The following is a 16,785-nucleotide window of genomic DNA, read 5'->3' as shown; positions in this document are numbered from 1 at the left end:
TATCGGAAACAGTGAGAGTCTAATAGAACAATAATTTATTTTAAATACGGATTTATGAAGCATACATTCTAACAACGATTTTCGAATATTAAAGGGGAAATAACGATTTTTCATATATCGCATTCAAATATATCGGAAAGGCTGAAAGAAAATATGCTGGTAAATTTTAAAAAGAAATGTTTATTCATTAAACAAATTTAGACTCAACACGCGTTTTGCTAAGTTCGGACAAGGAACAATTAAAACCCGGTTTTAACTATTTTTCAAAGAAAGCTTTTTGAAATATTTTGTGAAATATTTTGAGATACCTTTAAAGTAAACTTTTCGAAACTTAACCATTGTTGCTAATTCTATTACATTATGTATGATATATCATATCAAGCATAAAAAGTTTAAAAAAATCCTAACCAAAATTAACAGTGCATGCATACTCTTAAAGTTGACATTACCTGTTAAACTCGGTATGTGTCTTCTTTGTATGTCCCATAAAAGTGGCGATTTGTTCCATTTCGTCATCATCGAGGGCTAATAATTGCAGAGTCGTGGCAATTTGTTTCCTAAATCTAGTTGATGTCAATAGTTCTGGATGTTTGGCTCCACAATTAATAGCTATCTTTCTAATTGTGTTTGCGCCAGACATCCAGCGATCTTCGGAATCAGGATTTGCAAAAAGATATGGATTGGTTTCTGTTACAACATTGGTTTCTTGTCTGACTTTTAGTAAAAGGCTAATGTATTTTTGCGTCTGGAATGAAAATAAAATTGGAACAGGTTTTGAGCCTTTACCTCCAGTTACAAAACGCCTATGATTTTTATATATAATCTTTTCAACTTCAGTGAGTGCCTCTGTAAAACTTTCTTGATTAAGTGTATCGTAGTTCCTCCCGTAGGTTTCTACTGTTAAATACTGCACGTCCCCTACTCGTTTACGGTTAAAAATCACCGTCTTAGCCAAAATACATTCTGTCAATTTTTTATAATTACTTCTAATATTGGTATTTTCCTGAAGTAGTTTAAACGATTCAGCTGATAGCGCATTTAAGTAGTCATTAAAAAGCTTTATACAGGGTGTTTCATTGGGAAACGGAAATACTTTAATGATGAATAGAGGTCACCAATGCGGTTCTAGGTATACTAAATTTTTTTCCCTACCGACTTTTATATCCGAGTTACAGGGTGTTTTATCGATTTTGCTCATTTCTTTCCTAAGCCATAATTTTAGAACCACCCTGTATATTTTTTTATATTTGGTACACATATCTCTAATATAAAATCCAAACGACCGACATACTAACCACAAGAAAAATCCAGGTCCGTATTAACAAAAAATTATAAAATTATTGTGACCTTAAAACAACACCCTGTATATTGAAATTTTAAAAATCTGTTTGAATATTTGAAAAGAGCACAAAAAACTAAGTCTAATAGTTCGCTTCGATGTTTCGGCCAGACAATTTTTTGGTTTTAATTTTGAAATTATATTGAATTTTTTTAAGAACTCCACATTAAGAAGCAGGTATTATTAACTTTTAATTATAAATTATTAAATTCATTGAATAAATACTCATTTTAAAATGAATCAATATTTATTTACCACATTGGAAAGACCCAATTATTAATCACAAGAAAAATCCAGGTCCGGATTAACAAAAAAACATAAAGTAATTTTGACCTTGAAACAACACCCTGTATATTGACATTTTCAAAAATTGTTTGCACATTTGAAAGGACCACAAAAATCCGAGTTTATAGATTCACTTTGATTTTTTGTGCAAATATTTATTAACTTTAATTTTGAAATTAAAAATATTAAAATTTTCAAGAACCCTGAAATTAATAAGCAGGTTTTTAAAGCACTTTTATTAATAAATCATTCAAGTTAATGAATAAATACTAATTTTAAAAATAATCAGTTATTATTTACAGCATTAGAAGGACTTACTTACTAATCACAGAAAAATCCAGGTCCGTATTAACAACAAAATACAAAGTAAATCTGACCTTGAAAAAACACCCTGTATATTGAAATTTTTAAAATACGTTTGCACACCTGAAGAGAGCACGATAAACTAAGTTTAATGTCCCGCTTTAATTTTTTGTGCAGACAATTTAATGACATTACTTTTGAAATTATATCGAAATTTTTATTATGAGTTCCCAGAGTTCTTAAAAATTTCGACATTATTTCAAAATTAAATTCATTAAATTGTCTGGCCAAAAAATTGAAGCTAACGATTAAACGTAGTTTTTTGTGCTCTTTTCATACCTATGTGCAAACGGATTTTGAAAATTTCAATATACAGGGTGTTGTTTCAAGGTTACAATTACTTTATATTGTTTTGGGTATTTATTTAATAACTTTAATAATTTATTGTTAAAAGTGCTTTAAAAATCTGCTTTTTAATTTCAGTGTTCTTAAAATTATCAATATATTTAATTTCAAAATTAAAGTCATTAAATTTCCTTCACGAAAAATTAAAGCAAACCGATAAACTCAGATTTTTGTGGTCTTTTCAAATGTGCAAACAAATTTTGAAAATTTCAATATACAGGGTGTTGTTTCAAGATCACAATTACTTTACTTTTTTTTTGTTAATCCGGACCTGGATTTTTCTTGTGATTAATAGGGTCCTTCCAATGTGGTAAATAAGTATTGATTAATTTTAAAATGAGTATTTATTCAATAGCTTTAATAATTTATAATTAAAAGTTAACAATAGCTTCTTTTTAATGTCAGAGTTCTTAAAAAATTCAATATAATTTTAAAATTAAAGTCATAAAATTGTCTGGCCGAAAAATGGAAGCGAACAATTAGACTTAGTTTTTTGTGCTCTTTTCAAATATGCAAACAGATTTTCAGAATTTCAATATACAGGGTGTTGTTTTAAGGTCACAATTACTTTATAATTTTTTGTTAATCCGGACCTGGATTTTTCTTGTGATTAGTTTGTCGGTCGTTTGGGTTTTGGATGATACACATGTGTACCAAATATCAAACAAATATACAGGGTGGTTCCAAAGTTATTACTTAGGAAAGAAATTGGCAAAATCGATAAAACACCCTGTAACTCGGTTATAAAAGCCGGTAGGGCAAAAAATGTAGTATACCTAGAACCGCCTCGGTGACCTCTATTTACAATTAAAGTATTTCCGTTTCCCAATGAAACACCCTGTATCACTTGCTAGTGGCAATTGCAAAAGCTTTTCCCAGTGTTTCTCTTTAAGGGTTTTCAAAGCTAAACTAGACAGTTCGTTACACCAGTGACCCTCAATTAACTTTCTTAGATCTTTAATTTCGATTTCTTTAATTTTCTGATCGATCCATTCTATACCAGGAAGACGTTTTTTTTTCTAGAACTAGTTTGTATGCTACATCACAAACCGTTTTTAAGTTGGATCCCGTATGCAACGCTAGTGATGGTGATTTGAAGCTTTTACTCTCTACACTATAACCACTTATTTCTTTGGTAGCAAGTATTAGGTAATTAAATAGTTCTGGTTTCAAGGCATCAAATAAATTTTTAATATCATATGATTTTTTTAATGTAATAAGTAAACGGCCCAACTCTCTCATTTTATTCGAAATAACATTAATTATTTGTTTTCTTTTATGTTTTGAGAGAAGAGTTTCGCCGTACATACAGATTAGGGTATCATTCTTTACTGCTTCACTTTTGTCATCAGGACGCACGATACTGAATACTTCGTCTTTAATTCGAGCATTTTGTAAAAAAGTTGAGTTTTTCACATTAACCATCGCCATAAAAGTTTGTGAAGCAGATAAACAATTCTTTGGGTTTGACGATAACCTATTTTTACAGCTTTTAACGTGTTTGCTTAAAAACTCTTTAGTGTAATGTCCCAGACAATGACTACAAACAAAGTATTTTGGATCTAGTTTTTTTGAAGATTTAACAGGGCGTGTAATATTTTTTTCTGTTTGTAGAATAAAATATCCTTGTTTTCTTAAAGCAGCTGCAAGTTCCATACGTTCCTTACTTTTGGGCTTTAGAGATTTGATTAACTGAACTTCCTTATTATCTGGATGGTGCCTGAAAAGGTGTCTGGTAAAATGAGTAATAACGTCTTTGAAGCAAATGGCACATATTGTTGGCCGCTCTCTTGCTGAAGGTTTTCTTTCGTAGTTAAAAAATATCTGTTTTACGGACGAATGTACTTTCACTCTGAACAATGAACCCAATATACAAAATTGTAGGATATGGGCTACTGAAAAACCGCAGCTTTTTCTAGAAACACGCACCCAGTACCCGAAGAAGACAAAGTCTGGTTGGGAATAATAGGTCATCACTTAATTGGGCCCTTTTTCTACGAGGAAAATCTAACTGCAGAACGTTTTATAATGTTATTAGATAAAGACATTTTGCCTGCTTTGGCAGAGGTTGTCCGAGAAGACCACGAGGTGTGGTTCCAAATGGACGGATGTCCTGCCCATAATAGCCAGACTGTAAAAGAATTTCTCAACAATTGTTTTAATGATTGTATTATTGGACCAAATTGCCAAATTAAGAGGCCCCCTAGGTCTGGAGATCTTGCCCCAAACGATTTTTTTGGGGGCATTTGAAAACCAGGATTTATTCCGAAAAAAAGTTAAATTCACTAGAAGAACTTAAAAATAGTATATGCGAAGAATGTAGAAAAACTTCTCCTCGAATATTGGCTAACGTTCGTAGAGAATTTTACAATAGATTAGGGTATTGTTTAGTTCAAAATGGTGGAATATTCGAGCACTTGCTTTAATTAAATATTAAAACTGTGTTGTATGTTAAATTTTATGATTAGTGTATTAAGTATTAGTATTATTATAGTATTAAATCATTTAAAATAAATAAATCATTTTGCAGTTATTTTAGTGTGATAAATTGACGATAATCTTGTGCCAACAAATATGACAGATCTTTGAAATTTAAAAAAAAAAAGGTGTTGATTGTTCCTTAATAACTCAAATAGGTGATGGAAAGGGGAAGATATTTTCGACAATTTTCACTCCACGTCGAAAATAATTCGTTTTTTGAGAATGCCATCTGATATAAAAAGTAATTTGCTACAAAAAAAGTCTTATGGACTTTTAGCTAAAACAATTAGGGAAGCAGGAATATGTATTTCTTTATTTTTGCATTGTAATTCCTATGGTGCGTAATGAGATGCAGCACCCGGTATATATTTTTGATATACTTCTATAAAACACACCATTACAATTTAGAAAGCTGGCTCATTAAATCCGCACAAGGTGTCTCGAGTATTAAAAACAATCGCCAATACTTTGAAGCAATGTTGCCAATTCAACGGGACTCGTACTGTATGTGAATCAACTCGGGCTTCGAATACGCTGTAAATATATTAAATGTGTATATAAATATACACCTAATGTTCGAGACGCCCCCTACCCATCAAATCGATGAACTAAATGGCGTATGTTTGGAGATACTCCCTGACAATTCGAAGCCCAAAAAAAAAATGTGTTATTGATAGCGTTGTGCAGCGTACAGTTTAGGCTCAAACATATACACGTTAATCTTTAGGAAGCCCGGAGTCGGGCCTCGTATTGTCGATGCGGGCTTCATATTAATAGGGCAATATGGAACTTTTGGCTTCGTATTATCGGTTAATGAGTATATATATATATATATATATATATATATATATATATATATATATATATATATATATATATATATATACCACCATCATCTCCATTAAGCATCTATGAGGACTTTATTATGGCAACTGAAGATATTCAAAATAATGACTTTTCGATGTCCTATATAGTGGGTGATTTTAATCTGCCAAACATAGTTTGGGAGAACGAAGATCTAGGATCATGACCAGTTGGTAATATTACAGAATCTGTTGAGTGTATGTCAAATTTTATTGCTTATTTTAACTTATTCCAGAATAATACAATATCGAATGTTTTAGGAGGTTATTTAGATTTAATATTATCAAATAATGTTGTAAATGTCAAATGTGTTGATTTTCCTTTGTTAAACTGTGATAAATACCATCCAGCACTTTCTTTCTATATTGATTGTGATAAAACTGAGTTCCTTAAATATGATTATTATTATTATGATTTTAATAGGGCTAATTACATTTTAATAAACCAATTTTTAGGTAATGTAAACTGGGACAACTTACTCGACAATATTTCAGATGTTAATAAAGCAATATCCTATTTTTATGATATACTGTTGCATATCTGTACATAGCATATTTGTACTGTTGCATAGATTTATTTGTACCAAAACAAAAATGTAAAAACCCCAAATTTCCAAAATCATATTCAACTGAACTGAAAAATGCTATTCTGAGAAAAAAAGTAGCTCATAAAAAATTCAAACAAACTAATAATTTTTCTGACTATAAACTATTCTCAGACATTCGTAGAGAATGCAAAGTTTTAGCTGAGCAATGTAAAAGTCAAACCATAAAAACTTTGGAACAAAACATGACTAATTCCAAAGAATTCTGGAGTTATGTACACAGCAAAAATAAACATTACGACTTACCAACCAACATGACCTATGACAACAATGAGTCAAACAATCCATCAGAAAGGACATCGCACACATCTTATGGAAAATATAATGTCACTCAAATTCAATAAAATTTATACGATTAGATTCGTTTTAATATAACGATCAATTCTTATCATTGCGCCAACTCTTAATTATGATTAATTACGGCGCAAATTGCAATTAAACTTTATCGAAATCACATTTTTGGAGTCCATAAAATGTTAGTTTACAATCATTATTGCTCTGAGTGCTATTCATAACAGCTTAAATCCCGCTGGGCCTAAGCGGATTAGTGAAACTAATCCGCTCATTTTTGGAGTACTGAAAATCTGGGTATTTTAAAATATTTTCTCTCTCTCTAACTTATGTACCTACCCATTTGATTTCAGATTTATTTATATCAATTTCTGCTCTTATTTTTGAAAATAGAGAGTTGGCGCAATGATAAGATTTGATCGTTAATTTAAAACGAATCTATTGCTATAAATAAATTTTATTGAATTTGAGTGACATTACATTTTCCATAAGATGTGTGCGATGTCCTTTCAAATTTTTTTAAACAGCATTTCTCTAAGTCATATTTATGTAGATAACAATAACTATGACATTCCAAGCTTTGATTATAATAAAACAATTAGTTTAAGCAGCTGTGATATTAGTCTAATAGATATTTTTAATAAGTTAGAAAAATTAAATCTAAAACTTAGTAGTGGCCCTGATGAAATTTCACCTTTTTTTGTACATAAATGTCGTTTTGTTCTGTCTCCTGTATTACTAAAAATTTTTCGTTTATCATTAAGTACTGGTACTTTCCCAGAAGAGTGGAAAAAAAGTTATATTTCTCCTATTTTTAAGAATGGCAGTAAAACATGTATAGAAAATTACAGACCCATTTCCAAAATTTCTATTTTTGCAAAGATTTTTGAGTCAATTATTGCTTCAAAAATATTTTTTTCAATTAAAAGTTTAATTATTCCTGAACAACATGGCTTTATGCCGGGTAGGTCTACAACCACAAATCTCCTAGAAGAATTCATTTTGGATGCCTTTGGGAAGGGGACTCAAGTCGATGTGATGTATACCAACTTCTCAAAGGCATTCGATCGGGTTAACATCAAGATTCTTATAAAAAAAACTAGAAGCACTAGGAATTCATGGATTCCTACTTGAGTGGTTGGAGAGCTACCTAACAGACAGGCTTCAGGTTGTCAAAGTCAAGAACTGTCTTTCTGAAGGGATTTTGGTTAGGTCTGGCATCCCACAGGGTGTTCATTTATCGACTATTCTTTTTATTTGTTTCATAAATGATATTTTAGAAATCTTTGAAAATTGTGTTATTTTGTTGTATGCTGATGATTTGAAAATTTTTAGAATTATTAAGGATGTTAGAGACTGTGTAAAAATGCAAAAAGATGTAAACAATTTCTCACAATGGTGTACAAAGAATGACCTTTCACTTAATATCGATAAATGTAAAATAATGCGCTTTTTTAGAAACTCACAACCTATCTGTTTTAATTACTCTATAAATAATATATTTCTGGAACCAACAAACACTTTCAAAGATTTAGGTGTATTTTTTGATCCCACTTTATGTTTCAAAAATCACTATAATTTTATTTGTAATAAAGCTTTTAAATTACTTGGATTTTTGAAAAGAACCTCATCAGAATTCAATAATGTGGATTGTTTTAAAAGTGTGTATTGTTCTATGGTTAGATCAGTTCTAGAATATTCCAGCACTACTTGGTCTCCTTTATATAAATGTCATATTGAAAGCATTGAGAGGGTTCACAAAAAATTTCTACGCTTTGTAGGCTATAAATTAGGGATTTCTTCAGAAGATATAGTGTATTGTGACATTTTAAAATTACTTAATATACCAACATTAGAAAATCGTCGTTTAATGCTAGATTTGGTTTTTCTTTTCAATATTGTAAACGGAATGATAGATTCGCCTCAAATTTTGCAGAGAATAGGTCTTAGGGTTCCTCAAAGGTGCACAAGATCTAAAGACGTTTTTCACTTAGAATTCCAACAAACAAACTATTGTCTAAATAGACCTATAAGACGAATGTGTCAATCTGGAAATGGTTTAGATGTAGACTTTTTTTCTAGCTCTCTGAATAGTTTTCGAAAAAAGCTGAAAAAATCTTTTTAAAATACAATGTAGGCTGTCACTGTGAACTGTCATTTAGGTATTTATTCTATTTATTTGTCTTGTGTAATTGTATGTAATTGTTATTGAGTTCTAAAACTGTTAAACATGAAATATTTAATGATTGTAATTGGTACAACCGTAAATAAACTATTTATTTATTTAATTTATAAAACTTCCATCATAAAAAAAATAAAAAAGCCATCAATTAGCGCAACTGTCCTCAAAAAATTCCTCGATACTATAGTAACACTTAGATAATAAAAACTTCTTGATTGCTCTTCCGAATACAAAAATATTGCTTGAGGATCTTATATTGAGTGGTAGGTGATTAAACACTTTCTTTCCAGTGTAAATAAATGATTTTTTAATTAGTGTAGAATAGGGAATTGAAGTGGAATAAAGTAAGTTAGACGAGTGTTATAAAGGGAATCTGTCTGAATATCCTCTTTATGTTTTTCAAAAATTAAGCATGCTAATTCAATGATATATAATGCAGGGAAGTGTCAAGATACCATGTTCCCGGAATAGAGGCCTGCATGATGTACCAAACTTGACCTTGCATAAATATCCAAGCGCTCTCTTTTGTAGCATAAAGATTCTACTGAAATGGTGAAGAGAACAGCTACCCCAAAAGGCAATACCGTATCTCAAATTAGATTCAATCAGGGCCACATAAACACTTTTTGCAACCTTGAAATGCAAATGGTGTGCAATTGATTTAACAGCAAAGCAACCCGATGATATCTTTTTGCTTAAATATACAGTGTGTTGCTCAAACTTAAGTTTATTGTCAATATAGAGACCTAAAAATTTGTTAACAGTGTCAGAACAAATGCCTTCATTACCCAGAGTAATGTTGTTTAGATCATTCTTAAAAGAAATTAATTTGGTTTTCGAAAAATTAAATGTCAAATGATTAGCTTTGCACCACTCTAAGATTTTTAGCATATCACCAGGCCCCGGGTTTAGGTGACTGGCGCCCTAGGCAAATGGTCTACTGGCGCCCCTTTATTATTATAATGTAACATTTGTACAAAGCATTTTAAGTGACAGATTTTTTTCTAGCCTTCAATTTGGCAAACTTGTTTACTACATCAGAAAAATCTGTGCTTATGTTTAAGTCTTTTTCACAACACAGTAACATGAGACAATTTAACTTGCTGTCTGAAAGAGCAGATCTCTTAACATTCTTCAGACGATTCAAAGCGGAAAATCCTCTCTCTGCAGAACAGTTGGTGACAGGTAAGGTCAGAAAAATTCTAACAGCTACTTCAAGATTTGGGAAAGTACTCTTCAATTAATTTTTTATTATGTATTCATACACGTCATCTTTACTTATCATTATTATGTTTCTTACTATTTTTATTTTACATTTCCGGTAGCCTGTATTATATTTACTAGTTCTGTTCTATATATTTTGGAAAATTTTGTGTCAGATATTTTTTAATGGGTAATTTGTTTCTCTAATTCATTTTTATTCTCTCTTTTATTTTGCGCCCCCAAAAATTTGGCACCCTGGGCAAATGCCCAGTCTGCCCATTTATAGCCCGGGGCCTGCATATCACTACTAATAATCTTGTTCAGTACCTTAGAGTCCTTGTTTTGCCATAAAATTGTGGTATCATCTGCAAATATAATAAACTGGCCATTAATATCGAGATTAATTATGTCATTAAAATAGATCAAGAAAAAGATAGGACCCAAGACAGAGCCTTGAGGTACGCCACAATTAATAAAGATATTACTAGAATAGCGCTCATTGATTGATACAGACTGGCATCTGTTTTCCAAGTATGAACTGAACCACTTTAGAGTAGTGCCTCTAAAACCATATCTTTCCAGTTTATTAAGAAGTATTTTGTGATTGACACAGTCAAAGGCTTTTGATAGATCACAGAAAACTGCAGAAGCAACATAATCATTATTTAAGTCTAAGTATAGTTTTTCCATGAATTCGAAGATGGCATCATATGTAATTTTTAATGACTGGAAACCGAATTGGCAGGAAGAAAGTAAATCGTGTTTTTGTAAGTGATCATTCGGATTTTGACCAATTTTTCTACAACCTTTCAAAGCGATGGTAACAAAGAGATAGGACGATAATTAGCAGGTAAATCGTGGTCACCACCTTTATATAAAGGAATAACCTTAGCACATTTTAAACAATCGCTAAAGTGACCTGTTGAAAAAGATGTGTTAACTGCCTCTGCTAAAATTTTCAGAACATTATCAGGAAGATGGGATAAAACTTTAGATGGGATATCATCCCAGCCTGCAGGCATAGGAGTTTTAATGCTTTGTATAATATTTTTTATTTCAGCCGAATTAGTAGGAAGAAAATAAAAAGAATTTGTAATGTTTACTCCATTTAAAAAATGCATTGGATTAGAAGAAGAATCAATTTTTCCAGCGAGTTCTGGAACTACTGAGCAGTAATATTCATTCAGCTCACTAGGGTCTAAGACTACATCAGTAGTTCGGGGAACTTTAGCTCTAAGATTATTAACTATACGAGAAAAGATTCCTTTTGTTTATTATTGGCATTTTCCATTCTAGATTTAAAAGATATACATTTTGCTAATTTAGTAATCTTCCTAATCTATCATCTACTTATCTTCTATCATTTATTTATTTCAACGGTAGAAGGTAGAACCATTTACAATAAAATACAAAATATAGTAAAAAGGTAAAGATTACATGCAATAAACATCAAAACAACAACAAAACAATTAAACAATTGTTAAATAAACAAAATAAACAAAAATAAACAATTAAACAATAAAATTTGTACATTAAAACAACAGTATATCAAATCATAAAAGGTACAAAATTCACATATTTAGATTAATAATTATTAGACTCCTAAGTTGTCTTTTGAAAACATTGATGTTTGGACAGAATGGATCCAGCAGCAGGTCATTGCAAAAGCTGAGCATTCTCGACAAGGGAAAATAAAGAACATAATCGGTCATATGGAAAGGGATATAAAAGAGTGCAGTGTGTTGATAGTCCTTGGGCCCACATATAAAATTATTATTTATGACCACACCGTCGAAACTTTTTGTACTTGTTATTTGGGTGGAGTCGGGAAAATTTGGAGCTTGGCGCATTATGGTAGTAGGGCATTTGTCTGTCAAGCTGTCACGAAGTTGTCAATTTTATGCAAGAAAAAAATTTATAACCACATTGGTCATTTTATTTTAATCAATAGTTTTTATCATATAAACAGCGAAAACAATTTTGTCTGACAAAAATATTAGGCCATATAAAACTGAAAGCAACATCGAGTTGTTTATATTATGTAAGTATTTTGGAACAAGTTTTGTGGTGGGTGGTGTATATATACCACCTGGATCATATGATGATCAATACAGTGATCACAGTCTGGCTGTTGAAGAAATCTGCGCTACTTATCCAGTACCAAGTTTTACATATTGGGTGACTTTAATCTGCCTAGTGTACAGTAGTCAAATTCTCCAGCTCTTTATCTAGCACAAACATATGGTTTTTATAATATGTTCTAAAATTCTAAATGATTAATACACCAAATAGCAGAAATTTATTTCTAGATCTTCTTTTTACCAATGATGATTCAATGGAATGTTGTAAGCCTTTAGATCCACTTTTTTGTGACACTATTCACCATACCTCTTATAGGTACCTGTGATTTTAGAATAGGGAAAAATGAAATGTTAGATTCACTTAAAGTAGAGGAATTTTATTTTGATTTTAAGAATGGCAATAGGGTCTAAAGTCTAAATGATTACTTATCTTCAGTAAACTGGGACAATATACACTCACCGGCACAAAAAACGGGTATTCTTTTTCTCATGATCATCTTTCAGTGCGTCACAGTTTTTCGATTTCTTTCTAACGCATTAAATTGTATGTGACAGAAAAAAAGGCACGTCAGTGATTACGTTGGTAATTATTCTAGTTCTGTGGTTATTCTAGTTGTCGATAGATGGCGCCATAATAAAAAAATTATTTTTTTTAAATTAGATAATATTACAAATATAATCTGTATAATTTATAAGACTATACAAATCAATGAAAATACCATTTTATAAATGCAAGAAACACATTTGATTTGTTTTTATTCCAAATTGAAAATAAAATGTGACAACTGTCAGATTTAACTAAAATGTCATGTTAGAATAAATGTCATAAATGTGTATTATCACGGACTTACCCTTTTTCCTATCATTTGTTACGCACTGAAAAATGATCATGAAAAGGACAATACCCCAAAAATTGGGTCATTTTTAATGTCTTGTATTTCCTAAACCTGATGTCCGATTTAAGTATTTTTTTTAATATGTTATTGCCTTATTCTTTATCAATATCGCTGTAATAATATTGTTGCTAGACAGGTACATTGTCATTGTATACAGGGTGTACGAATCAAACTGTGTTTTTTCTCAAACTGTGGAACACCCTGTGGAATGTTCTAGCTTTTATAAAATACTGAAATTAAAACCGGGGACACCCCAAAAACTGGGTCATTTTTAATGTCTTGTATTTTCTAAACCTGATGTCCGATTTAAGTAATTTTTTTTAATATGTTATTGCCTTATTCTTTATCAATATCGCTGTAATAATATTGTTGCTAGACAGGTACATTGTCAATGTATACAGGGTGTACGAATCAAACTGTGTTTTTTTTCTCAAACTTTGGAACACCCTGTGGAATGTTCTAGCTTTTATAAAATACTGAAATTAAAACCCAACTATAGCCTCAGGTTTTCTTAGCATTCTGTTTTTGGATTCATTCGCTTATGTTGGATAATAAAAAAGTTAAGCACTTTTAACAACTACCCCTGTTTTTCTTCAATACAGGGTGTTTTTAAATAAGTATGACAAACTTTAAGGGGTAATTCTGCATGATAAAATAATGACAGTTTGCTTTATAAACATATGCCGACAAATGCTTCGTTTCCGATAGGGGGTGTTGAAATTGTTCTTACAAACTGACAATTTATTTATTGCTCTAAAACGGTTTGTGATATGCAAATGAAATTTGGTAGATTTTAAGAGGAAGTTTTTGCCCATTTTTTGGCATACAATTAAGAATTTTATATTCATCATTGGCGTGCATACAGGATATATCTAAAATGTTTATACCCATATAAACGGGATATATATAAATGTTTATATGTGGGAGTGAATACTAAAACCATAAAATTTTGTGGAATTTATTTCTACAAAATATTTTTATTTTGTACAATAAATAATTTTCTCATTTGTTATCAGTACATTATAATGGTGTAAATAAATAATTATTGATGGGCATAAAGTTTATGTTGTTTATGTCTGTTTACTATAAATAATATTGGCTGTGAGCAGGTATGTTTACTTGTGTAGTCATTTTCAGTCACGTCTAGCAACCTAACTTCCCAAAAAATAAATTACCAATGCCACTAGACAGTTGTGTCTTATCCGAGCAAATTCAGTATATCTGTTGTTTATATTGTGAGACTTCTTTGTGGAATCCATACTATATTTCACGGAGTAAGGTTGAATAACGTTTATTTTTGAAAAAGGCAATCAATTTTTTTTAATTTCCTTTGTTTTACCTGAGAAACACATACTCCTACCTAAAATATCAGTGTGTACATATTTGAAATGTGATAGCAAAAGAAACAAAAAATAAAATTTACCAAAATTCAATGATTTCTACCGAAAAGTTAGGATCAGTTCTACTAAAATTTTGTCCCAGAGCTGTAGCAACACTGATTAGAAGAGATAGAGAGGTTACCATAATCACTCTATTCTGAATGAAATTCAATAAATATTGGTTGCTATGTTAAATAACAATGTATGTAGGTGACAATTTAAGTTGTTAGTTCTGATCGAGATATACAACAATGATTGTTTTAAATAAAATGGGAAAGTATTTAAATTTCTTTGCAAATAAATAGCTGTGTAATGCATCTGCAAATGCTATTTGTTGTAGGTATACCACTATATGTAAATTTACCACTAGCATAAATTGTTGATGTTATATACATAAATTTAGTTGTAAAAGTCCGATAGAACATAAAAATTACATATTTATTATACAATTCGAAATGCATTCTTACCTCTTGAGTTACACGCCAGCCTTGCATAGAACTAGCGCCACAACTTAATTTATCGTTACTCTCATCTGTAGATACTTTATTAGTTACTGGCTCCGACAAGTAAGAACCCATTGTATTTTATTGTTTGTAACCTTAACTTAACTCGTAAAATGCAATTAATTATCTACAAACCGGCGGGTAATCGACTTGTTAACTTGCGTCCATGCTGCCGCTAAAAAGAAATTTTTGGGTTTTGACAGGTTGACTTTTGACAAGTGACGTTTGAGGGTAAAGGTCAGCTTTCAGCTTCCTGCTTCCTCAAGGTGCGATCAAATGAGTAGATGCTTTTGATTATGTACGAATTTCTATTTGAAATGAAGAAGAGATGTAAAAATTTAAAGTCGATTACAAAAACCGAGAAAATAAAATAATTTATCTCTCTTATTTTTCCGTTTTTCAAAACGCTCTGTCTAGGTACACGCTAACGTGTACGCAAATAAAAAAGTTAGGTACACTTCGCGTCATATAAAACTGGTACACTTTTTTTTCCCAATGTAAACCTGTGTTCAGACTGACAATAGGGCTTTTCATTCACAGTCATTTGTTTCGAGCTTCTGTCATCTGTCACATAATATTAATATATCTACGTCATACGTTATTGGTATATACGTATATACAAATGATACAAACCCAAGACGTAGGGCGTAGATATATTAATATTATGTGACACATGACAGAAGCTCGAAACAAATGACAATCGATGAAAAGCCCTATTATTGTTCGTGAATCACTTCGTTGTTGCCATCACAGATAACGGAATTGCACTAAATCTGAATACAAAAAATAACGTTTAAAATGTATATTTCGAATTGTAATACATATATTTAAATTACTCACTTGTTGACTGTAAAAGTTATTCATTTTTTATTAATTTCAAATTTAATTTTTAATTTTTCCAGTGTGTTTTATTTATTCTACACAACTTAATGCAGTTTTGTCCTAATTTACGAGAAACCAATCACACCTCTCGATTTGACATTAAACATAATAATTTAAAGTCATGTCAAGATTTATTATCTATCATTATTTTTGAATTGAAATATTTTCATAAATTAATAATAAAACACGAATCAATGTATGGATACTTAATTGAGATGACGGAAAATTACAATTGTTTTAGTTTTTAGTATATGAAAAAATGCGGTCTGTCGCACAGCCCCGTTTTTACCTAGTTTGATATAATATTTTCGTTGAACTGGCAACGTTGCCCTAGAAATTAGAATGACAGTTGTGACAAGGAGGCGGATCACGAAACTCGATTATCGACTTTAATCGATCGAGTTAACTCGATAATCGGGAACTTTGTTTCACGACACTCGATAAATCGACTCGACTCTACCAAAATCTCTCGACAACCCTAAAGGTGTCGAGTTAACCAGTTTTGAAGGTTATGCTAGTAATTATTAGTGTGTTTTATACGAAATGAAATTTTTTTTTATATAAAAACTCTATATTTGTAATTATTTTCTATAAAAACTTAATCTTATATAAAATCACAAGTGCTTTGGACCAAATTGGTTAATTTCTTAATTAAAATAACAAGTATGCTGCCAATTGTTCCAGAACATTTACTGAAAATTCAAAGAAGGCAAGAAAATCTTGCATTGGTTCGTAAACGTGGATAACTCAGACAAACTGCATTCGAACTCGGGCATTTGAACTGCCTGAAAAAAGAGTTATTCAGACTCTCTAAGGACTTAGCATCAATACTCATCCAATTTGTAAGCCATCATGTAGCAGAGAGAAAAGTAGCTAGAGGAATAACTGTAGAAAGTATAGTTCTGTGTATGTAGTTTACGTTTTTACGCAACATGGTCATATCAAAGGTGTTTGGGAGAGGAATTTAATTTTGGTATAGCCCAGAACAAATGAATCTAATAAAATTTCCCACTGTTTTGGGGTTGATCTAGTTGACATTGTTATTTCAATTTAAATCAACCGTAACAACAATAACGACAATTATTTT

General features: G+C 30.9%; 1 protein-coding gene across 1 annotated transcript in view; it reads right to left on the bottom strand.

Annotated features, from left to right (window-relative positions):
• LOC114342402 (uncharacterized) overlaps positions 1 to 15,016 on the bottom strand; it is a 135,185-nt gene extending 120,169 nt beyond the window's left edge. Inside the window, exon 1 of the mRNA XM_050645544.1 lies at positions 14,781 to 15,016. Within this exon, the coding sequence (XP_050501501.1) occupies positions 14,781 to 14,891 (111 nt within the window). The 5' untranslated portion in view covers positions 14,892 to 15,016. The remainder of the gene's footprint in view (positions 1 to 14,780) is intronic.
• Between the last annotated feature and the right edge of the window lie 1,769 nt (positions 15,017 to 16,785).

This window comes from Diabrotica virgifera, chromosome 3, assembly GCF_917563875.1.
Source record: "Diabrotica virgifera virgifera chromosome 3, PGI_DIABVI_V3a".
NCBI classification, from domain to species: domain Eukaryota; kingdom Metazoa; phylum Arthropoda; class Insecta; order Coleoptera; family Chrysomelidae; genus Diabrotica; species Diabrotica virgifera.
Note: the sequence above shows the minus strand (reverse complement) of the source record. Positions and strands in the feature narration are given on the sequence as shown.